This window comes from Telopea speciosissima, chromosome 3 (assembly GCF_018873765.1).
Source record: "Telopea speciosissima isolate NSW1024214 ecotype Mountain lineage chromosome 3, Tspe_v1, whole genome shotgun sequence".
Lineage (NCBI taxonomy): Eukaryota > Viridiplantae > Streptophyta > Magnoliopsida > Proteales > Proteaceae > Telopea > Telopea speciosissima.
This window is the reverse complement of record NC_057918.1, coordinates 27,647,843-27,673,192: the sequence shown is the minus strand read 5'-3', so window position 1 is coordinate 27,673,192 and position 25,350 is coordinate 27,647,843. Positions and strand designations below refer to the sequence as shown.

General features: G+C 39.8%; 1 protein-coding gene across 2 annotated transcripts; it reads left to right on the top strand.

The window, feature by feature from the left end:
* The first annotated feature begins 46 nt into the window (after positions 1-46).
* LOC122653921 (probable nucleoside diphosphate kinase 5) lies at positions 47-24,020 on the top strand. 2 transcript variants are annotated; one of them, XM_043847883.1, is made up of 5 exons: positions 47-138; positions 706-930; positions 1,424-1,531; positions 20,867-20,979; positions 23,849-24,020. In XM_043847883.1, the coding sequence occupies exons 1-5, from the start codon at positions 80-82 to the stop codon at positions 23,878-23,880; spliced, it is 537 nt and encodes a 178-aa protein (XP_043703818.1). In that variant the 5' UTR covers positions 47-79; the 3' UTR covers positions 23,881-24,020. The 2 variants fall into 2 exon arrangements, with proteins under 2 accessions (XP_043703818.1, XP_043703819.1); XM_043847884.1 differs by having other exon boundaries at positions 62-138; positions 698-930.
* Positions 24,021-25,350: the final 1,330 nt, after the last annotated feature.

Here is a 25,350-nt window from a genome sequence, read left to right as displayed (position 1 = left end):
CCATATAGGTAATGTCGTAATGAGCAAAGACGTTTTCCCATACCTCGTTTTGCCGCCCTTCATCCGTTCACTTTCAGATATGGGTGGAACTGGAAGTCTGGTCATCTTCTTACTGTGTTTGATGTTTCTGCTTGGCAGGTAACTAACACTAGGGTTTCTTCCCTATCCATCTCTTCCTAATTTAGCTTCCATCTCATCCCCTTATTTCTCTCAATTTTTCGGTCCATTGTTGTGATTTGTTGTGCTTCTAATCTTACGCGAGTTTAATTACTATTGTTCTGCAATGTTTGATTTTTCAAATGGTTCGGCCATTGAACATTTCACTCCGGCTTTATTGTCTGACTGGCATTTCATGCTATCTGTTTATGTTGAAAAGGGAATAATTGATGGACTAGTTCCAATTACGGAAAATTTTGTCAGCGCCAAATTCTTATTTATTTGGCGTAGTTTTTAGTGGAAAGTTTCATCTCCTCATGATTGGATCTGGACTTTCAGTTTTCCAGATGTTTATATAGATCACCAATGGTTGAAGATGATTTTATCAGTCCCTTATTCATTTGATTTAATCTTAGCTCGTATTAATACCTTACGCTATGTTCTTATCTTTTCCACCCTAAAATTTATAGGAACTTAGGTTTCATTTCCTCTATTCATTGCTCTGGCTCTTACTGTCTTCATTTTTACTTGAATTTGCAAGGGATTCAGATCTCCAAGCTTTGCCAGTACAGAGAAAGAGAAGACATTGGCGATGATAAAGCCAGATGGTTTTTCTGGAAACTATACAGCCGAGATAAAGAGGGTTATCCTGAAGTCCGGTTTCAACATCCTTAACGAGAAGATAGTTCATCTTGACGAGGAGAATGTCACAGTATTTTATGCTGAGCACTCTAAAAGGACTTTCTTTCCTAACCTTGTCAAATACATGACAAGGTATCGCCATGACATTATTATTGCTATTATTTTTTTATTATTGTTTATTTCATGTTGACCAATGAGATAATAGTTCATTACTTAGTCAAATTGGAATCATAGTAAGATTTTTTCTTTAAACTTTAAAATCAGTAGTCTCTGTAACATGGTTCCACTAAAGTTTTGTATTCCATTACCTCATTGGTCATTGGGTTTGTTTTCTATGTGCTAAACTTGGTACCGCAGTCTCTTTTCATGCTGTAATGTAATTGCTTTTACGTTTATCTGAATCGGCAAATTATTGGCCACAGATTCCCTTTAGAGTAGCATGTATCCATATTACACTGATGCTATCACTGAGATCTATCTCTGTATGCATTGATATACATTCCATGCACCTGTCTGCATATCATATGTACATGTGCGTGGCTGTGTGCACATCAAACTTCTGTTAAGTAGCATTGCCATTCTCTCCCTCTCTTTCTATTCTGTTATCTGATCTTAAATCTGTCAGTGGTCCAGTGGTTGTTATGGTTTTGGAGAAGGTGGGCGCTATTTCTGATTGGCGTGCTTTGATTGGGCCAACTGATGCGCAAAAAGCTAAGATTACACACCCAGACAGGTCATTATAGTTATCATTCTGATCTTCTTTATTGTTATTATAAGATGTTGATATGGTGAAACTAACTCTTAGTTTATTCATGATGGTGGGGTTTCAAAAATACTATGTAACATATTCAATGTCACAAACGAAAGAGAATAATTCCTATCTTTGATCAGCTTCTGGAATTTCATCCTCGAAACCTAATGACAGTGTTTACTTGAAACAACTATTGTCATAATCGAATCCTAATCAATTAATTTGGAAAATTTTGTACTAATTAATTTAGACAAAATAGAAATTAAGGTAGTTAGGGATATGTGAAATTACCCCTAACCCCTTACTTATTACAACCTTACAAACTAAGGACAGAACTGATGTAAAATAACAGAAAACCCCCCAAAACCCAAAATATAAGACTAAAATACCCCTAGTTTTCAACACTCCCCCTCAAGCTGGAGCATAGAGGTCTCCCATGCTCAGCTTGTTACAACTGGTGCGAAAACTAGGAGCAAAAAGTGACTTGGTGAACATATCTGCTAGCTGATTCGAGGATGAAACAAATGGGGTCTCAACAAGTTTTTTAAACACAGCATCTCGAACAAAGTGACAGTCCACTTCAATATGTTTGGTCCATTCATGATAGACCGGATTGCTTGCAATGTGTATGGCTGCCTGGTTATCACAATACATCTTCATAGGCACCGACACAGATAAACCCATCTCAAGAAGAAGAGACCTGAGCCACATCAACTTTGCAGTAGTATGAGCCATAGCTCTGTATTCCGCTTCAGTACTCGACCTGGCAATTGTAATCTGTTTCTTACTATGCCACGTAACCAGATTACCCCCAACAAAAGTACAATACCCTGTAGTCGAGCGACGATCACTGGCCGAACCAGCCCTGTCAGCATCTGAAAAAGCAACAAGATCCATATGCTTATGAGGGCGATAAATCAACCCATTACCAGGAGCACCCTTCAAATAGCGAAGAACACGAACAACTCCATCCCAATGAGCCTTCCGAGGAGACTGTATAAACTAAGGACACCCACTGCAAAGGAAATGTCTGATCTGGTAACTGTAAGATAGATTAGCTTCCCAACCAAACTTCTGTACTGGTGCACGTCTTTAAGGAGATCATCATCATCTACCCCAAACTTCTGATCAGGATCCATAGGAACATCCATTGGTTTTGAAGCTAGCATGCCAGTGTCTGACAGAAAGTCCAATACATATTTCCTTTGAGATAAACTGACACCTTTCCTACTTCTCACAACTTCAATGCCAAGAAAATAGTGAAGATTACCTAGATCCTTGATCTGAAAATGCTGCTGTAAATATGCTTTTACCTCTGCAATACCAGCCTCATCATCACCAGAAATGATAATATCGTCTACATAGACGACCAAGACAACCACCTTACCATCTCGGCGGCGGACAAACACCGAGTGGTCTAAAATAACACTGTGAAAAGCCACAAGACATCACCGTAGCACTGAATTTCTCAAACCACACTCTGGGCAACTGTTTGAGACCATAAATAGCCTTACGTAGCTTACAAGCCCGTGTATGATCCTCCCCTTGAGCAACATACCCCAGAGGTTGCTCCATACAAACTTCCTCTTGCAAGTTACCATACAAAATGGCATTTTTAATGTCAAGCTGATATAATGGCCAATCAAAATTCCCCGCCAAGGAAATAAATAAACGTACTGAATTCAGCTGGGCAACAGGAGAGAACGTCTCAAAATAATCAACTCTATAAGCCTGGGTATATCCGTTGGCAACCAGACGGGCTTTGAGCTGTTCAACAGAACCATCAGGAAGATACTTAATAGTGTACACCCAGCGACACTTGACAAGGTCCTTACAACAACAACAAACTTAGCCTTATCCCAACTTAATGGGGTCGGCTACATGCAAACAAAACAAAGTATGGAAAGCATAGTGTAAAATATATATATATGTAAGATAGTAAGAGGAAAGAGGCATAGCCCAACCCGTTAGGAGAATCTTTGCTAAATGGGTCTGCCACATGGATCTTTGACCTCGAGTAGGCTCTGTCCGAGGTCATAGTTGGAACTAGCCCTAGCCTATGCATGTCCTTCCTCACCACTTCTCCTGTGGTCATTTTAGGTTTGACAAGGTCCTTACCAGGTGGCAAATCAACAAGAGTCCAGGTGTTATGGGTCAACAGGGCATCCATTTCAGCATCCATGGCATCCTTCTAGCCAGGAAGACGAAGGGCCTTAGTGTGACTTTCAAGCATAGGAGAAGCAGATAACGACAAGGCAAAATTATGGACCAAATGCGGCAAATGAGATAAGGAAACAAACTTGTCAATGGGGAACACAACATTAGACTTCTGTGTACAGGAACTTGTACCTTTCTGCAAAGCAACTGGTAAGTTATCAGATGAGGAAGTAGATGGAGCTTCACCAGAGGAGGACGCAAGTAGAGGGGGTGAAACCACTGTAACAGTAGGAATCTCAGGCGGGGCTGCTGTCTTGTCCCGACGCTGATACACCTGCAAAGGAGGGGAAAACGATACTAAGGTAGGAATAGGAGGTGGCACAATAGGATGCCACTCGTTCTCAGAGGTCAACGAAGACTGAGAAAAGTAAGAACTTCCCTTAAAGAAGGTGACATCGGCACTCACAAAATATTTGGAAGAGACAGGGTCATAACACTTGTACCCTTTCTGGGTATGAGAATAACCTAAGAAAATACACTTGGTAGACCTAGGTGCAAACTTGTCAGTGGAGATATGTAAGTTATGCACAAAACACACACATCCAAAAACATGAGGGGGATAAAGCGAAAGCGGGTGTGCCCGAAAAAAACAATGGAAAAAGGGGACCTATCGGCAAGAATAGAAGAAGGCATGTGATTAATCAAATAACAAGCATTCAACACACTCTCATACCAAAAAAGCTTTGGGACATGCATATGGAACATGATAGCACAAGGCTACCTCAAGAAGATGCCTATTTTTACGTTCAGCCACTCCATTTTGTTGTGGAGTGTAGGAACTAGTCTGATGAATCACGCCACGGGCAATACAAAAATCAGAAATTTCATTTTGTACATATTCCAATGCATTATCAGAACGGAAAACTTTATTTAGACACACCAAACTGAGTTTTTATTTCATTATAAAATTCTTGGAATATAGATAAAAACTTGGAACGATCCTTCAGGAGATACAACCAGGTAAGACGGGACTGATCGTCCACGAATGTGACAAAATACATAAAACCACATTTATTCTTGACACGACAGGGACCCCAAATGTCCAAATGGACAAAAGCAAATAAAGATGAACTACGAGCCACAGATCGAGAAGGGAAAGACACACGGTGGTATTTCCCCAACTCGCAAGCTTCACACTCTATCCTAGACACAGACTTAAAAGATGGAAATAATAACTGTAACCTAGCTAAAGATAAATGACCCAAACGACAATGCCATTGGAAGGGAGTCACCCCACCAACAGACGCAGGAGCAACGGAGGAAGTAGCAGCACCATAGGTAAGGTAGTACAGCCCATCCTTTTCATTCCCTCCACCAATCGTCTTCCTCGTGTGAAGATCTTGAAAAACAAAATGAGTAGGAAAAAAATGTCACAGAACAGTGTTAAGCTTTAGTAAGCTGACTAACAGAAAAAAGACCCAATGAAAATTAAGGAACATGCAACACAGAGGAAAGACTAATGGAAGAGGTGGCAGTGACTGTACCAGATCCAGTAACAGGAGCAGCAGATCCATTTGCTAATATGATAGATGAAGAATCCGAGTTATTCGAAAAGGACGTAAACAAGGTAGACTCACCAATCATATAAGCAGAAGCCCCAGAGTCAATAATTCGGGGAGAAGTAGTGGAGAAGAAGGCAGATGTACCTGCATGAGCAAGGGTAGCAGCGGAAGAGGAAGGTATGGAGGATGCGCTACTGGATGCCTCAAGAGTTTGTAACCTCCGTAATATTTGAGAAAGCTCATCACGATGAGTAGTGCTAGACGAACTACCACCTGTAGTGGAACCCGATCGAGAATCACCAGTGGTCACAATATCAGCATTCCCATGATCCCATCAGATACTGCATGATTGGCTGATTGGGTTCCCCAATCTGGTTTGCCATGCTTATCCCAACAATAGTCAACAGTATGACCAGATTTACCACAATGAGTGCACCGTCGATTAGAGCGATCACCTGACGGACCACCACCACCATGACCTCCCCCTGTGCCATGGCCTCTTCCACGACCATGACCAGCAGTAAAAGCAGAGTTATCCTTGGGAGAAGAATCAGCCTTAGTAGGAGCAGCAATAAGCTGGAGACGAGAGAAGGTATTAGCCAATGTAGGGACTGTCTCACCAGCCAATAAATGGCCCTTCACAGCTTTCAGATCAGAATTTAACCCAGCAATAAATTTGGAGACAAAGAACTCATTTTGCTGGGCTTTTAACTTGTTAATATCAGTAGTAAGAGGCTAAAATACATTCAACTCCTCAACCAGGCCCTTAAAAGAACAATAGTACTCTTGAAGATACTTAGAAGATTGTTGGAGCTGGAACAGTTTTTCATACAAATCGTATATACGGTTCATACTTTTCTCCTGAGAATTAAGTATCTTGCAAATCATCCCAAACACCTTTGGCTGTAGTGTGAAACATAACGTTGGCGGCTGTTGAGAATGGGCCCTTGTGCCATGGGGGTACAAGGGTAGTTGGGTAATTTACCATGAATAGGGGGATTGTCCCTATCTTGGTTTCTTAGTTTGTTTTCACCGTTTTATGTTAGTTTCCTAGTTAGGGTTAGTTTCTTATTATTTTTAGTTTCTTGGTTGTCAAGGAATGAGTTTCCTATTTTGATGTAATTGGTTATTATTATAAATAAAAACTGTGGGAGAGGAACTTAGTGCATCAAGTTCTCTTCTTTTCTTCCCCATCTCTTCTTCTTCTATCGTTTCTTCTCTAGTTTTTTCTTTTCTTCTTAGGATTCCTAACATGGTATCAAAGAAGGTTTGAATCGATATGGGTTCAAAACGTTCTGTTTGAGAGTCGTTTAAAGGTCTCCGTTATGTTTACTGACTGCTGCTACTGGAGTTAACATCTATTCGAGTTATCACTCTCTACCGTCACCGTGGTAGAGAGCTTTCCTGCTGGTTGAGTGGATGCTTTGCTGCCCCTGTGATAACCTTACCCGTATTGTACGATTCACCTTTGCAAATTGGAAGATCTGTTACTATTGCTGCTTCTATCGATTTGTCGTCACATGCTGGTTTTCTGGTTTTCTACTGTCATCGCTGCTTCCATCGACCAAGAGTTCTTCTAATTGACATAGAAGCAGGTTTCCACTGGTTTGCGGTGTTGAAAGATTTCTGCTGTGTGGTTCGATTGCTTCGATTGATGGAGACCTACTACTGCTGGTTTCTCTCATGCGATACTACTGCTATTGATAAATTCGTTTGTTGCTTCGTTATTTACTGCTGAACCTGTTATCAATTTATGTAATATGCTGATTTCTGGTTCTGCTATTTGCTGGATACAAGCAGAAACTCTCTGATTCCTGCAAATCCGCACACCCCAAGTTGCAGACTTTCTTTTTGTCTGAGCTCCTTGAAACTTTAGTGATTTGAATTTGGAAGGGCCGAGAGTTACGAGGCTACTTCGATTTTTTTTTTTGGGTGATTTGGGCTCCTGGTAGAAGGGCTGGTTTGTTCACAAGTTTTTCTCCTCCATTGGTTTCTGGTTTCTGGTTTCTGGAAGAGAGGAAGAAGGTAAAGTGACAGGTTGTTAAAGGTCACCATATTTCCTCCTTACCAATTGTACCCCTCATCTTTTATTTAACTTTAGTCCCATACTTATTTTGTCCTATTGCCAAGACTGTCTCCGACTCCATAAACAATAATTTCTATTTCCTCTCATGTCCCCTATGTTATCCACTATTGCCCCTACACTTTACTATTACCCAATTTTCTCAAGTTAATTACAAGTTACCCTTATTTTTTTTATTATTCCAATAGCCCCTCCATTAAAGCCCATCTACTTTTGTTTTTCCTACATTACCCCTCCCCTTGCTTTATTATTCAACTCTATCCATATTTTACTTTCAATTTCAAGTTTACCCTTGGCCCTGCTTGTGCTTTACTTGGATTTCTTTAATTACAGCCATGCCCTTTCCTTTTCATATTGTGTTAATTACAGTTTTGCCATTAACTTTTGCTATTGCCTATTGGTACTTGGTTGTATCCACACCGAACCCAATTAGGTATTTTCCTCGGGTTTCTTCGATGGGCCCAATTATATCAATTTGGAGTTCCAAAAATTTATTTATTTATTTATTTTTTTGAAGGTCGGCATTGTTGGCATACTCTGGCTGTCTTCCATTGGCTTTACCTTATTTGTTCACGTATAATGCTACACGTGAGGGGGAGATTGGAGATTATCTTGGTGATTATTAGTGCTTTGGTTATTGCGTTGCTCAAGAATTATTTGTCTGATTTATCTGGCCATCAGTATGATGTTTCTACATGATTGAAGACTTATTTACTTTAGTCACTCATTTTTTAAGATTGAAGATTATTTTTATCTATACGTGTCATCTGCTAGTGTCCACAACAACATTAAGGGTTTATGTGTTTGGTTCAACAACAGTACAACTTTTATCTACTTGGTCCACAGCTGCCTTATGCCGATTGGTTTGTCAGCAACCATATGTTATCTTTGTGTGGTCGGTTAGCAACCATATGCTGTCTTTGTGTGGTCGGTCAGCAACCATATGCTATCTTTGATTGGTTGGTCGGCAACCAGATGTTGTCTTTGGGATTGGGTCCGCATATTACAAGCACCAAGCTGATGTACAAGTACCGCAGTAGTACCTCTGAGACAGTAGCCTTTTGTGAAATGGTGCCTCTGAGAGAGTTGTGGGATTCTTCTTGTGATGTAGCTGTTGAAGCTGCACTTTTACTTGTCTTCTTTGGGAAGATGCCTATCTACTACCTGTGTGCTGTTGCTGTTGTTGTTGCTGTTATATGATCTTTAGATCGCGGTTGGGGTTCTCTACCGCTTATTATTGCTCATTGTTGTTTGGTTCTGTTCGACGCGGTTTCTTTTACTTACTGTTACTGCTGGTGGCTATTGTGCTTGAGCTGGTGATGTGCTGCTGGGTGGTGCTACAATTGTTCCCTTGTGCTTTTGTTTCAAGCTGGAGATTTCTTTTTGTTATATGTGTACTCCAGCTTGAGGGGGACTGTTGAGAATGGGCCATTGTACCGTGGGGGTACAAGGTAGTTTGGGTAATTTACCATGAATAGGGGAATTGTCCTTATCTTGGTTTCTTAGTTTGTTTCCACCGTTTTATGTTAGTTTCTTATTATTTTTAGTTTCTTGGTTGTCAAGGAATGAGTTTCCTATTTTGATGTAATTGGTTATTATTATAAATAAAAACTGTGGGAGAGGAACTCAGTGCATCAAGTTCTCTTCTTTTCTTCCCCATCTCTTCTTCTTCTATCGTTTCTTCTCTAGTTTTTCCTTTTCTTCTTAGGATTCCTAACAGTGGCTATATCTGGTTCCATGCTCTTCCATAGCCAGATGAGAGTGATGGCATCTCCTTTTTCCATTCACTGTACTTGCTGTCACTGGATAAAGGTGGATCAGATGTAATATATTGAAGCTTGTCCTTGGCCATGATATACACTTTCACAGCCTGTGCCCATAAAAAATAATTCGAGCTCCCCTTGAGCTTGATGGAGGTAATTGTCACATTCACATTATTAGAAGAAGGTGGAACAGCAGAGGTAGTAGACTTAGAGTCACCCATAACAAACAAATAAGATGGACAGAAGCAGGAACCAGCAGCAACAATAACAAATCAGGTGCAAAAAAAAAAATGCAGGAATGATGATCCTGCAGTAGGGGAGCACCAACCATACAAATAATATTGACAGCAGCAACTTATACCAATTCAGGAGCAATGAAGGTTGTAGCAGAAATCAAACAATAACCACACAGAGCAAGCCAGCAAGTGCAGTAAATAACTAGATAGAGTTGGGGAAGAACATCACCAAGAGAGCAGATCCTCGAAGAATAACAGGAGGAGGTCACTAGATCAGAAGAGTGGCAACCACAGTAGAAGAATCCTCCACAGTCACACAGTCGGCAGCAACCATCGATTCTCACTAAAAAAGAAACCAAAATTGATATGGAGAGAAAAACACCAGTTGACATCGATTTCTCCAATATGAAGAAGTGAAGAACAGAGAGAGAAGTTGATAGAATCTTCAAACCAGCATGAAAACCACCTTAAAGAAGATCATAAAGAACCAGATTGGCATAGGAACCACATGCCATTAGCACCCAGTGATAATAGGAACCATCACTATCGAGAGAGAAAAAATATTTTGCAGGAACAATTTTTGATCGATTCTTCAAGGTTGTCTTCCCATCAGCAACCAAACTCCATTGAGAGAGATCAAAAACAGCCCTCCATTCATTAATAAGGAGGCTTTAATCCATAGCAAACCAGAACAGCAATCGGTGGCTGAACACCAAAAAAAAAACTGGAAACCGAAGGAGAAAACCAGAAGACAGGTATTGACGAACCCTTGATTGATTAGCATAGCTTTGATACCATGTTGCAAATCAGAATTAAACTAATCACATAAGGGGTGAAGGAAGAAAGGTGAAAGAAGAAGAAGAAAGAGAGGGAGAAGAAGTTGCCGCAAGAGAGAAGGAGAGCAGCCTGCGATAGGTAAATTAGAATACCATCACGCAGGCAGCCTCTCAATATATAATTAATTTAGATAAAATAGAAAGTAAGGTAGTTAGGGATATATGAAATTACCTCTAACCCCTTACTTATTACAACCTTACAAACTAAGGACAGAAGTGATGTAAAATAACAGAAAACCCCCAAAACCCAAAATATAAGACTAAAATACCCCCTAGTTTTCAACAAAAAAAAAATTAGGTTCAAAAGAGTTAGTTTGATGGTGATAAGGTTTTTCTATTTTCTCTACTTTTTTCTCCCTTTGGTGACTGGTTTTGGTGTTTAAAGCTTGTACACTGATTCCAAGTAGTAAGTATGGTTGGGGTTTCATGTATCAAGGTGGTTACTTGGTGGTGTTGAAAATTTAAGGATCACTTGGGTTTAAAGATTCTAGTTTGCTGGTGAAAAGGATTTTCTATTTTCTTTTCCCTCCCCTCTGGTGGCTAGTTTTGGTGTTTATAGTTCGTGCACTGATACCAATTGCGACTAGGGGATAGGGTCTTCTTAGACAGAGGGTTTGACTTACAGTTTAAAGTGGATGGTGAGTTCTTATTTGTGAGTTGAAACTGGGTTAGATGGGGTTTGAGAAGTTCAGGTTTTCTTCTTTGGCTGGTAGGTGTGAATACTGTTTACAGTTCTGTGGACTATGGAGATCTATATTGATGATCTAGGGGTGTGGGAAACTGAAGTTGAAAGAGAACTACAGTTCAGTAGGTGGTATCAAGGTTATATGGGTATCAAGAAGACAGAGAAGTGGAACGAGTCCAGAGAATTGCTCGTAGGGTTTTTAAGCATTCACACTTTGCTAATTTTAAGCATCACAGTTTCAAAGCAAGTAACTGTTTCTCATGTTGGGTCAAGTTATTGAAGAACAACTCTGCGACAAGCTGACAACTCAGTAAGCATTATCTAGAAGTACTTGGGTTTGGCTACATAAATCCTATAAAGAAGAAGTATGGGGATTGCTCTAGAAGAAATTTAGCAGTATTGCTGAATGATTAGAAACTGAAAGAATGCTGAGTTGTCGTTGTTATTGCTGTTTTGTTCTTTTCTTTTTACTTTTTTAATTATTCTTTTGTATTTGCAAGGATCCATGCAGCCGACTCCATTTAGTTGGGATAAGGCTGAGTTGTTGTTGTTGTTGGCTGTTCATCTTTGAGGCAGAGATAATTTGGTATACTGGCTCTATTAGCTGGCTTGGAGTTATAACGTGCAACTATTGGAGTAACAGACTGCAACATCTTATGATGCCAATGCAGAACAAAAAAAAGCCAAAAGATGAGATCCAAATGCTACTAGGAAAGGATGTACCCCAAGTGAAGTCCCTATGATGTCGAGAAGATTTCCGAAGAATTCCTAGATTGGTTGGATCAGCAGAAGTCCATCCAATCGGGTCGAAGATATTAATTTTCCAGATTTTCCATCTCAACTTTCGACGGACATAACTTTTGACTAGGATGGAGTTACGGGAGCCATAATACCTTTCGGAAAGGGCAGCCAGTGCTCTACAGGCTGTCCAATCAATTCATTCATTGGACTGACTTTCAAGATATTAGTTTCCTATTTTATTTTTCTATAATATTTCGTTGCTGTTTTATTTAGGTTTCCTTTTCCTTTGTAATCTAACTTCCTTATATAAAGGTTGTTTTGGACAAAATAAAGTACCTTGAAGTTTTGAATCAATTCATTTTGTTTGCTCTTCTTCCACATTGGAATTAGGGTTTTTCGTTACCTTGAGTATTCGAGGGTCGTGGCCGCTAGAACAAGATCTAGCCCCCATACTTCCTACTGCATCACCCTAATTATGTTGGATCTTGGAGGGGTTTATAGGTCAAGAGGAGATGAATATTGGTCCCACATAACATTAGTTATAATTAGCCTTTATTGTCTTATTATTCATTATAGAAATTATGGAGTTGGTTGGTTTAAGTTATTGGGACTAACTGTCTGGCTTTTATTATTTTAAAGTCTACATGTTGGTGCTTATTTGTCGTTTATGCTTTAAGAGTCACTTCAATTTAATTGGTTAATTAGATCAGTCTGGACTTATTGATGCAGTAGCACTTGACTGGTTGGACCAGCATGACCAACTTTGGAAACCCAAACCCAGATAGAACCGGTCCAACCCGGGTTTTTGGTCCACTAAGGGTCAGAAGTAGTTTAGTTAATCTTTGTCTTTTATTTGATTTGGGTAGGTTATGTAGGAGATAGATAGACTTTGGTTACAAGTTACTTTTAGTTTTAGTGTCTAGTTAGGAGTGTCTTGATTTTTGCTATTGTAACCCAACATTGGAGACATTGAATTGAATAGAAAAATATTGGGTTTTGTTCTGTGTGTGTGTGTGGTTGTGTGCTTCCTCTTTCCTCCCTGCAACTCTGAGACTCATCTCACAATTCTTCCCTTCTCTTAACCAGCCCTCCCCAATTTGGTATCAGAGCCGAATGTATTCATCTCCTTCTTTCTTCTTTCCTAATTTGTCACTGTTCTACCATAGCAAGACCAATAGTACCCTTGCTGGTCAATAATATCTACTCCTCTTTTTCTCATCTTTTCTCTTCTCTGTTCTTCCCTTAAGACTAACGATACCCTTTGTTGCCCTCTTTCTCTTTCAACATTAAACCCTAACCCCAACACTATCACCATCCCACCCATCCCTTCAATTCCACAGGCAAAACACCCACCGCCGTCCTTTCTATCGCCCAGTGTGATCTCAATCGACTCCCCCCTATATGGCTCCGCCAGCGGAAAAAAAGAGAGCTCATACTTGATTATTCGAAGTCAAGATTTCCTCCTTGGTCGGCTTCCTCGCAACAAGTCAACTTCCCACCTCCAGATTGGTCGGCTTCTTCAAATCGAACTCCTTGAGGTCTAGACTTACTACATTCCTACTGCTGGTTCTATTTCCAGTAGAAGATGACCCTTCTCGATCTCCTTACTTCCTGGTGTGTCAGACATCGTGAGTGGAGATCTCCTTGTCGAAGCCAAAGTTGAACTCCACTACTGCAAGTTCTCCTCTAATTGTCTGCTGATAGAAGACGAGTTAATCACGTCTTCCATCTCTCCCTTGCGATAAGTCCCTTTTTGAACCCCACATTTTTTACTCTTATTTAAGCCTTTATGTTTCTTATTTGTTTTTTTTTTTAAGTTTCCAATAATACCCTATCTTCCTCCTCTCTTATCTCCTTATCTCCTTTAATGTTATTTTGTTCCAAGTAGATCCTTAGTCTTTAATTTTATTACCCATCATATCCCTTCTTTATTTTGCCTTTTTTTTTTGTGAATGAAAAATTCATTACCAAAAGCCCCAAAGAGGGGGAAAAGAGGGGGGGATGGAATACACAGGGAGGAATGGGGGGAGGGGGAGCTGTATAAGACACAAGCGTAAGAAGACTGGCCAGAAGATTGCAAAATAGAAATATCTAAGCCCCAAGAGACAACAATATGCATGTTCCTAGGGAATCATAGAGAGAGCCATGGGGGAGCGTATGAAGCCTAGAGCTAACATCGAAGAAGATGGCTTTCCAAATCATGTCTAAAGAACGGGAGTTGGAGGTCCATCTTTGAAGATTCTTCTCCATCCAAATATGAGAGATAGTAGCCCCGAACACTAGCTTGAGAAAGTCATATCCAACCATAACCACTCCCTTGCGAAGGATAAGGGACATCTACTGTGAGGCCAAATGGAATCCAAGGTTTTTTTTTCCAAATAGAGGAGGCTAGGGGGCAAGAGATGAAAAGATGATCAACGTCCTCTACACCATTCCAACAAAGGTTATAGGAGGGGAAGACAGGAATGTGGCGGGAGAGAAGGAATGATTGGGTGGAAAGGCAAAGGTTAAGGGTTCTCTAAGACATTGAAGGAGTGGCGAGGAATGTGGCCTTTGAACCAAACTAACTTGTGCCAAGGGACGGATGGACCTTGGTGTCTAACAAAATTCCAAGCTGAACTGGAAGTAACAAGCTTGTTAGGGGAGAGTAGCCAGATAACCCTGACTGAAAGAGGGGCAGGGGGGAGAGGCCCAAATCTGAGTGCGACCATTAGGGAAGGGGGAGGGGAAGGACCAAGTGCCAAGGGCGATGATGGTGGAGAGAGAAGCTGATTTAGGGATACTAAAGGAGTAGACCACATGGGCACCTATGAGGTTAAAGAGGACCATAGTTGTCAAGGCGTCCAGGCATAGTTGTCATGGCGTCGCCATGGCGCCGCCATGGCATCCCTCTTTGATTTCTTCTTCCTGTCTCTCTTTCCCTCTTCGATTTCTTCTTTCCCTCTTCAATTTCTTTCGATTTCTTCTTTCCCTCTTCGATTTCTTCTTCGATATCTGAATTTTCTTCTTAAAACTTGAGAAACAATAGAGAAAAAATAAAACATGGCTTGAGTATACATCTATTAACACATTAAAAATAGAGAAAATAAAAAATAAAACATGGTCGGCATGCTCGCCATGGCAACGCCATGGCGGGCGACATGTCGATATATCGACGTGACACCCCTCCACCGACTTGGATCGCCATGACGCCGTGACAACTATGCATCCAGGCGCCTTGGTCGCCTAGGCGGGTGCCTTGGACGCCTTGGCCGCCTACTTGGTGTCGCCTTGCCTTTGGACCCTCTCCAACGCTTTGGGTCGCCGAGACATCGTGACAGCTATGTAGAGGACTCCTAAGGGATGCCAAGGATTGAGCCAAAGGGAGGTTGAAGTCCCATCAGCAATCACCGTGGAGGTGGCACTTAGAGCTAAGGGGTGGAGGAGGAGGATTCTGCGCCAGACCTATGAAGGGTCAGCAGGGTGGGTAACAGTCCAAATGGAATCATTTTTTAGAAGGTAGGAATAAACCCAATTGACCCAGATTGAGTCCTGCTTAGTGGAGATTTTCCAGATTAGCTTAAGAAAATTTGCGATGTTGTAATCCCGGATTCTACGGAGGCCAAGGCGTCCTTCAGATTTGGGAATACAAATAGTTGCCCAGTTAACAGGGTGTAGGAATTTGGAGGATTCTTTTCCTTTTCATAAGAAAGCACAGAAGATAGATTCCATGTGTTTGATGGTAGATTTTGGAAGCCCATAGATACCACACCAGTAGATGTATGAGGATTGAAGGACAGATCTTATCAACACAATCCCACCAGCGTAGGATTGTGTTAAGGATGAGGGTTACGACTAGACTCTTTAGATTCATTGTATGTTGGGATAAGGACTGTGACTCAACCTTACCTCTTTATCAAAAAAAAACTCAACCTTACCTAGTATTCCTTATTTGTAATCCGTTATCCACTTTATAAATAAGGTCTCTGTCATGCTAGACAAGCCAAATCATTCTTTGACCATCTCATTTTCAACTATAACCCTTTAAGATCCCTTTTAATTACTTTTCTGCCATGCTCATATAAATTCCATTTATTTACTGTTTTGTCACTATCCCTTTGATTTGAGTATTCTTTTGTTTGGGTAGGCCCATAGCAAATCTGAATAGGGTTTCAGAATCGTAGGATCGCTATCAATTTGGAGATTCTATCCATATCTTAACCATGGTTGCCAATAGTGAGATTCTCCAATAGCTCAACTCCTATAAAGGTGAAACTAACCCAAAAATTGACATCCTCACTGAAGGTGTCGATACCCTCACCGCAGTTGTCAATTCCCTCCATCCTATGATGACATCCATGCAAGCTTCTATTGACCAACTGGTGGCTTTTGATAAGGGAAAGAGTCCCTGCAATCTGGTGAGTCTTCCAACTTCATCCCACAGGGTCCGTTTCATGGTATGGCACCACCTACACCACAACATACACCACTAGCACCACCCAATTTATACCACCAGTACCACCACATCATTATTAAGAGAAACTGAATAAACTAAAGTAAGAAACTCCATTTACTTTTGTTGGAATATGGGCTTTCCGTGAGACATGGGTCGACCCATGAGGTTGTTTTTTCTATTTAGTTGTTTATTCCTATTCCTAGCTATACTATGTTGCCTAGTCAGCTAGTTAGAGTTAGATTTCTAATTGTAATTGGTTTCTTATGGATTTACTATTATAAATAAATCGTGGAGGGCGCATTGCTCTACACAAGCCATTATTATCATTATTTCTTCATGGTATCAGAGCTGAAAACGATACCTGAGAGATAATTCTCACATCCCAATATCGATCTCTCTACTTGAGATTGAATTCTGCTCCCACTCATCTTCCCCTTCCTAAAACCCTAAACCCACCGAAACCCTAAAGCCTTCTCTCTTCTCTTCTTCTTCTTTTATGGAGGCGGTACTTTGAGGTGATCTCATAATGATCTAGTACCTGCCCATAATCTTACCTCCTTTCGTGTATTCTTTTTTTATGATCTCCAACAATCGTGAGATCCATGTCTGAAGATTGAAGCTCTGCAGTTTATTTGAAGACCTGCAGATTTTTTGAAGCTCTGCAGCTTATTTATATTTGAAGACCTGCAGATTTTTTTATGAAGCTCTGCAGTTTATTTGAAGACTTGCAGATTTGTTGAAGCTCTGCAGCTTATTTATATTTGAAGACCTGCAGATTTTTTTTATGAAGACCTGCAGCTTTATTTGAAGACCTGCAATTTTTTATTCGAAGACCAGCAGATTTTTGAAGCCCTGCAATTTTTTCGAAGACCTGCAGATTATTCAAAAACCTGCTGGTATTTTTTCTTGTTGCAGACCTGCGGCCACAACAGATTTTTTTGTTTCTGCAGTTCTCGGTTTCCAGCATTCCTGCAGATTTTTTGTTCTTCTCAGTTTTTCTGCACTATACATAAGCAGAACCAGTATTCCATCACAAGCCGAGATTTGTTTTTGCAGAAATCAATTTCTGCACTTTTTTGGAATCGATATCTGCAATTTTCTTGGCTGTTTTTGGATTTTTTTGTGATCAATATGCCTGATTCAGAAGTCTCTACAGTGGCCACTGGTCAAATTACTGCACAAGGGAATCATCATGATTATCCCTCTTTTCTAGTCAGCCCAGTGAAGCTCGATGGCACCAATTATTTACTCTGGTCCACATCAGTTTTTCTCTCCATTGATGCAAGGGGTTATAAGGGATATATCTATGGTACCACTGTCAAGCCAAGTGAGGCTGGTTCATTACAAGACAAGTGGAGTTCAAGTAACTCTCTTGTTATGTCTTTTCTTCTCAGTGCAATGACTCCTTCCATTGCCCGTGGCTATACACTACTAGATTCAGCCGCAAAAATTTGGAAAGCTGCTAAGGGTACCTATTCCCAGGTAGGGAATGATGCACAAGTTTATGATATTCAACGGAAAATTCATGCAACCAAACAGGGTGAACTGACCTTATCCGAATATTACTGTGAACTCCGTAGTCTGTGGCAGGAGCTTGACTATTATGATAACTTTCAGCTTGATTGTCCTTCTGATATTACCAAATTTCAGCTTAGGGAGGACAAATTCAGAGTGTACACTTTTTTGACTGGCCTTAATGTGGAATATGATCAGCTTCGGTCTCAAGTTTTGAGTCGTTCACCTTTTCCCACTTTGGAGCAAGCCTACTCTTTGATACCATGTTACCAACTACACAGCCAGAGAGATCTGCTTTAATTTCCTCTGGGGGTGGCTCTTCTAATACTGGTACCCGTTCCTCATCTGAGAAGGAACCTCTTAAGTGTACCCATTGTGGAAAAGAACGACATACTGTGGATTATTGCTAGAAGTTGCATGGTCGGCCATCTGATTCATCTGATGGTCGTGGTGGTGGTCGTGGTCGAGGCCGTGGTCATGGTCGTGGTGGCACACAGGCTCACCTTTCTGAAGCTACTGAAACAGCCCCTACTACTACCCTTTCTGCAGAGGAACTTGCTATTTTTCGTCGCATGATGATAAACTTTGGATCTCTTGCATCTTCATCTGCATCTGCCTCTACCTCGACTGTGGTTCCCTCTTCTGAATCCAACCTTGTTTTCTCCAAACTAGGTATTTCTTTTGCTGGTCAGTGTGCTTCGGCATTATCTCATCCTTGGATAATTGATTCAGGACCTACTGACCACATGACTGGTACATCTAATTTGTTTTTTTGTTATTCTCCTTGTTCAGGCAAAGATAAAATTAAAATAGCCGATGGTTCTCTTTCCTCTGTATCTGGGAAGGGGGCCATCCATTGCTCTCCTTGTTTATCTTTGTCCTCTGTTTTGCATGTCCCTAAGCTAACTTCTAATTTGCTTTCTATCCGAAGTTTGACCTCTGATCTAAATTGTAAAGCTATTTTTTATCCTTCACATTGTGTCTTTCAGGACTTGGGGACAGGGAAAACGATTGGAACTGGTAAAATGCGTGGTGGCCTTTATTTGCTTGACGATGATCTTATCTCTGGTACTGCTGCTGCTAAGTCTGGGCAGGCTCTTACTGCTACTTCCGCTAACCATCATTTATCTGAACTGCATCGTTGGCATCGTCGATTGGGCCATCCACCTTTAGGAACATTAGCTAAGATTTTTCCTATTTTATTTCAGCATTGTAATCCTCACTCTTTATTATGTGAGGCTTGTGTTTTTGCAAAACAAACTCGTTCTGTTTATTCTAGTTCCAATAAAAGATGTTCTAAACCATTTTCTATGATTCATTCTGATGTCTGGGGTCCCTCACGTACATCTTCTATTTCTGGTTTTAAGTGGTTTGTCACCTGTATTGATTGTCACACACGCACCACCTGGGTTTATTTAATGCGACACAAAAGTGAAGTGTTTTCTTGTTTTAAAGTTTTTTATAGCTTGGTTCAAACTCAGTTCCAGGCCACCATTCAAACTCTCCGGAGTGACAATGGTCGTGAATATTTCGATGGAGAATTTCAGTTATTTCTTGCTACTCAAGGTATTATTCATCAAACTAGTTATGTTGACACTCCACCCCAAAATGGAGTGGCTGAACGCAAAAATAGACATCTCCTTGATGTGGCTCGCTCTATTATGTTTGAGATGCATGTCCCTTCTCATTTTTGGGGTGAGGCTGTTTTAGCGGCTGCTTACCTTATCAACAGAATGCCCTCTCAGGTCCTTGACTACAGGTCCCCTCTTGATCTTTTAAAGGGGTCTTCTTCATATATTATTCCGCCCAAGATTTTTGGGTGTGTTTGTTTTGTTAGGAATCACTATGCCCATGGTAAGCTTGATCCTCGTGGTCTCCGCTGCATTTTCATTGGTTATTCTCCTACTCAAAAAGGGTATAAGTGTTATCACCCTACTTCTCGTCGGGTTTTTGTTTCCATGGATGTCGTTTTTCATGAGGCGGTGGCTTTCATTCCCTCCTCGGCACCTCTTCAGGGGGAGTCTACACCTACTCTAGAAGATGTGCCGGTTACTATTCCACCTCCTCTAGATGAACCCATTGATGGTTACCATGTACCTTTAGATGATGATGTCCAGGGGGAGCAGCAGGTACAGCCAGAGAAAGACTTTAATCAGCAGTATTATAGAAAGAAAAAAGGGCAAAGACAGCCCACTATTGCAGTATTACCACACCAAGAGTTCTCCCATTGCTCTACCCATTCAAGTGCAGAGGCTGAATTTAGAGCTATGGCTCTCGATATTTGTGAACTATTGTGGCTCAAAACCTTGTTACAAGATTTGAGCATTCCTATTACTCTACCTCTGCGACTCTACTGTGACAGCAAATCAACAATAAGTATTGCCCATAATCCAGTGTAGCATGATAGGACGAAACATATTGAAATTGACCGTCATTTTATCAAGGAGAATCTGGATAATGGGACTATTTGCGTTCCTTATGTGCAATCTGGAGACCAGTTGGCTGATGTGTTCACAAAAGGATTTAGTGGAAAAGTTTTTCAACCTCTAGTGTGCAAGTTGGGCATGACAGATATTTATGCACCAACTTGAGGGGGAGTGTTGGAATATGGGCTTTCCGTGAGACATGGGTCGACCCATGATATATGGTCGACCCATGAGGTTGTTTTTTCTATTTAGTTGTTTATTCCTATTCCTAGCTATACTATGTTGCCTAGTCAGCTAGTTAGAGTTAGAGTTCTAATTGTAATTGGTTTCTTATGGATTTACTATTAGAAATAAATCGTGGAGGGCTCATTGCTCTACACAAGCCATTATTATCATTATTGCTTCAACTTTTTTTTTTTTTAAAAAAAAAGCTCAAAAAATGTAGCTATTTTATGCCCTTCCACACCACATGTGTGTGGGTCCCATGGCTGAAAACCTCCATGTGGGCCCCATACTATCTAGGCAATGCCAGATCAATACTTGGAGTCTTAGAGACATTTGATATAGTCTCGTTGACCTTTTATATTTTTGGATGCTGGGAACAATCCCCATCATTTGAATATATTACGTCAATTTTTGGTTTGAAGGTCCTAAGTGAGGCAGCCGTTCTGAAAGTTTCAAATCTTCCTGCCCATATTGCAGTTGGATGGCAAAGGGGATTGCTATGTGTGAAAGATTTATTCGTGGCCTTATTATCAAATACTACTGTTTTGGGTTTGCATATGATTGGTTTTCTCATGGATTCTTGCATATTTGCTATTTTTTTGTGGTACTATATTTATTGATCTTATTGTACGGTTTTTGATACTCATTTCCAGCATCAGAGCCCTCTGTGGGTTGAATTCCGAAAGAAACTGTGTTCATGGTTCAGATTCTCCTCACTCTGCCACAAGGGAGATTTCATTTTTCTTTGGGGAGATGTTCTCATCAGGTAACTGTCTAATCACATCACATATTTTGTTTTTCTTACATTAATACTAGACACTAAGGGTGTTAATTGGATCGGTTCCAATTCAGTTCAAGGTATGAAAGGTAGAAACCAGAACCAAATCATTTATTAAACGGTTCCAATACCCCAAATCAAAACCAATTACTAAACGGTTCCAATTAAACGATTTTATCAGTTTCAGTTTCGGTTTTGTTATCGATACGAGTTACCAATATGAGCCCAAAATGAACCTTTTTTTGTAGGGATTAAACCACAGCATTTAGGCTCAAATTAATAAAAACAAGTTAAATTATTTACATGGTGTAAATCCACTGGAAAACACTAGAAAGCGTGTATAGAATGCCTGGACTAACCTATTTTTTAATTGGTTTAGTACGGTTCAAGGACGCAAGGTGACCTTGCTCAAGTTGGGCATGCGGAATATGATACACCAACTTGAGGGGGAGTGTTAAAGGATGACCCGTAACCCGGACCTGGATACATTAAAGTGTCCAGGTTCATTATGCACATGTTGCACATGTGGTTTGGCTAGGATTTTATTTCCTTTATTGTAATGATCTCTAATTATAAATAAAGTGATGGCCTCTGTCTTTTTGACAAGCCAAATTCATTCTCTCTTTTCTCTCTTTCACTCAACTCCTACGTTCTGGTAAGGATCTTGTGTGGTGTTATTGGGTGTATACTATTAAATATAACCCCGATGGTTTGGTTGAGCACTTCAAAGCTCATTTGGTTGCCAAGGGATACACTCAGACATATGGAGTTGAATATTTTGAAACATCCTCCCCTGTTGCTCCTTGGAGTTCTATGGGAGTCTTGATCTCTTTGTTGTTAACCTTGATTAGCCTTTTTTTTAGTTAGACATCAAGAATGTCTTTATGTATGGTGATTTGCATGAGGTTTATATGGAGAAACCTCCTGGGTATGTTATCTAGTGGGAGAATGTTCAAAAATTTTTTAGGCTGAATAAAGCTATTTATGGGTTGAAATAGTCCCCCAAGAGCATGTTTTGATAAATTTAGCAAAGTTGTTGCTGGTTGTGGCTTTTCTCAATATTACTCTAATCGCTCAATATTCGTTCGACGTCAAGACTCTAAAATTATTGTGCTAGTGATTTATGTTGATGATATTATTTTTTCTGATAATGACTTGTCTGGAATTGAACAAGATACTTAAAGCAACACTTCCAAATGAATGATTTGAGCGTTCTTAGATATTTTCTCTTTGGCATTGAAAGTTTATGTTGATGATATTATTTTTTCTGGTAATGACTTGTCTGGAATTGAACAAGTTAAGTTTTACTTAAAGCAACACTTCCAAATGAATGATTTGAGCGTTCTTAGATATTTTCTCTTTGGCATTGAAAGTATTCAAATTAAGAAAGGGCTTAGTTTGTCTTAGCGGAAGTATGTTCTTGATCTTTTGAGTGAGACAAGAATGTTAGGCTGTAAGCCTATAGATACTCCTATGGACCCTCGTGTTAAACTTTTTCTTTTTTTGGGTGAATAGAAAAATTCATTACCAAAGAGGAAAAAATACAGCAGCTCCCTTAGGGAGCAAAGAAAAACAAAAAAGAACTCGAATCCTCCTGTTAAACTTGGTGCGTCTAAGACAAGGAATCTGCACACAAACATTAGGATCGGAGGTTAGTCGGTAAATTTATATATCTTACTATTAGATGACCTGATACATCTTTTATTGTTGGTGTGATTAGTCAGTTTATGGAGACACCTAAGCAAGTTTATTGTGAGATAGTATGTCATATATTGAGATCTCAAGGGTGCTCCAGGGAAAGGTTTTATTTATCTTTGTAATGGACACACCAATATTATTGGTTATTCTGATGCTGATTAAGCTAGTGTTGATGATGATCGGAGATCTACTACAGACTATTACACCTTTGTCGGGGGTAATCTTGTTACATGGAGAAGTAAAAAGCAAACTATAGTAGTCCGTCCTAGTGCTGAAGCTGAATATAAAGTAATGGCTGACATTGCAACTGAGTTGATGTGGCTTAGATCCTTTGTACAAGAGCTTGGGTTTCTGATGGCAAACCAATGGACATGTTTTGTGATAGCCAGGCAACTATCTATATTGCCAGTAATCCATTTTTTCATGAGAGGACTAAGCATATTGAAATGGACTATCATTTTGTTTGGGATGCAGTGATGAAGAAATTGATTTCTTCTCCATTTGTTAGCTCTAATAATCAACTTGGAAATTTTTGTACCAAAGCCTTATTTCAAAATGTATTTCTCTAAGGGTGTTCCAAGCTGGACATGGTGTTATCTATGCTCCAGCTTGAGGGGGAGTGTTAAATTTTGGTTATGTGGTGTCGACTTTATGGGTTTAGGTGTGTGTGTGTATGTGTGTCACTTTATGGGTATTATTATCATAGTGTCATAGTCTTTATTTCTTTTGTTCTTAAGTTGGTTCTGGGTTGTGGACCCAGTCTTTAAATTGTAGTTGCTTTATTGGTTTATATAAATAGATCCCCCCACCCCACGGTTTGAGTATTCTGCTCACTACTCAAACCGTGGGCTGTGTTCTCGTCTTCTCTTCTTTTCTCTTTCTTATGTCCATGTACTGATTCAGGTTCTGTTATTGTCACAACAATAACGTACATAAACTTTGGTTTTCCACTCTCCTTTCTGACCAACTGGAGAAAGGAGAAAGAGAAAATTTAAATGAAAGAAATATCCTTGCTTTGAAGAATCTTACTAAAACTAGCTAGTTTTTTTAACCACTAATTTTCTTATTTCATTTCTTTTCTTCCAAATATCCACCTGTCATGAGAAAGAAAAGCAAAAAAGAGTACTCTTATTTCTGCTCTGCTGTATGTTCACTGCAGGAGAAAGTATTGCAAATCATGATGAACTATAGCAGGTATTATTGAATTCAAACTACCAGATTACCATCTACAGCTCTCTCAAAAACTCAATTTTGCTCTGTTGCACTGCTTAAACCTCTAGCTGTACCTGCCACAGATGAATGTATTCATCTTATATAGAGTTGATGTACTTCTGATTCTAGCTTTTTTTTTTTTTTTTTTAATGGCTTGAAAATTTGTCCATTGCTATCTCACTTTTATCTGTCATGATAATCCTTGAAAAACTGCTATGTAGTTATGGAACATTTATTACGAAGGATTTCATTTCCGTGCCTTATATATAATTGCATTTAACTCTGAACATCCCAAAGGCCCTTCAGACTTTTACTTGTAATAGAAAATTTTGAAGCCTAGATAGAGGCATAATGAACTACCCTTGGAAAAACAACCTATACACATGAGCTGAAGATCCACACACCAGAATAATAAGCAGGAGCGGATGGAAATATATCTTTATTCTATTAAAATAAAGTAATGTATCTAGTTCCTGTTACAATTATATCAAGGAATACCGCTATTAGCTTTACATGATTCTTTATGGGAAGGTTGACAGCATCTTTTTTGTAAAATTAGTGGAATAAAAGCTATTGGCTTTTAATATTTTTATGTTAACTAAGCATTGTTTATCTAAATTTAATGTAATACTAATTGATTGTTTATTAAGAAAGAACCCTTCTACTAAATGGTTTCCGGTGCTTCTCGGTAGGGATGTAAACGGATCGGATTCGGATCGGATACGGATCGGATATGATCGGAGCCGGATATTCCCTGGTCGAATACGGATACCTCTAAACGGATTCGGATGCGGATCGGATTCGGATTTTCGACCATCCGTTTACATCTCTGCCTTGTGTAACCCGGACCTTCCTCCCCCTAGCGGATACAATTCACTCTCAATCCATATCTCTTAGATCATGATTCTCTTTTCATCATATTCTAGAACTTATTTAATCTTCAAAAACCCTTGAAATCATTATTTACTTAATTTTTTATTATTAAGTATTCGGATTTTTTTTCGGACGGATTTTAATCGGAGTATTCGGATTTTTTTCCGGATATCTCTAAACGAATACGGATGCCCCTAAACGAATACGGATGCGAATTCGGATTCGGATTTCGGTTATCCATTTACATCCCTACTCGGTCCACTATTGGTAATTAATGCACAATTGGTTGTACTGCATGGAAGAGTGATGTGGCAATTCCTTTCATTCAAATCTAGGGAATGATCTAAATTGGCTGTCAAATTTCAGACTCTAATTCAATCATATTGCTTTGCATTAATTGGCAATGCATCCTCTCAATAGTTCAACCGATGTGCACATTATTTTATTTTTTTTTTTTGGGGGGTGGGGTGGAAGCTGAGTGTTTTGGTTTTTCAATGCTTTATTTTGCTACTTGGCCAGTGCTATTTGGGCTGTTACAATAGAAGAATGTTTATTTATCAAAAAAAAAAAATTAAG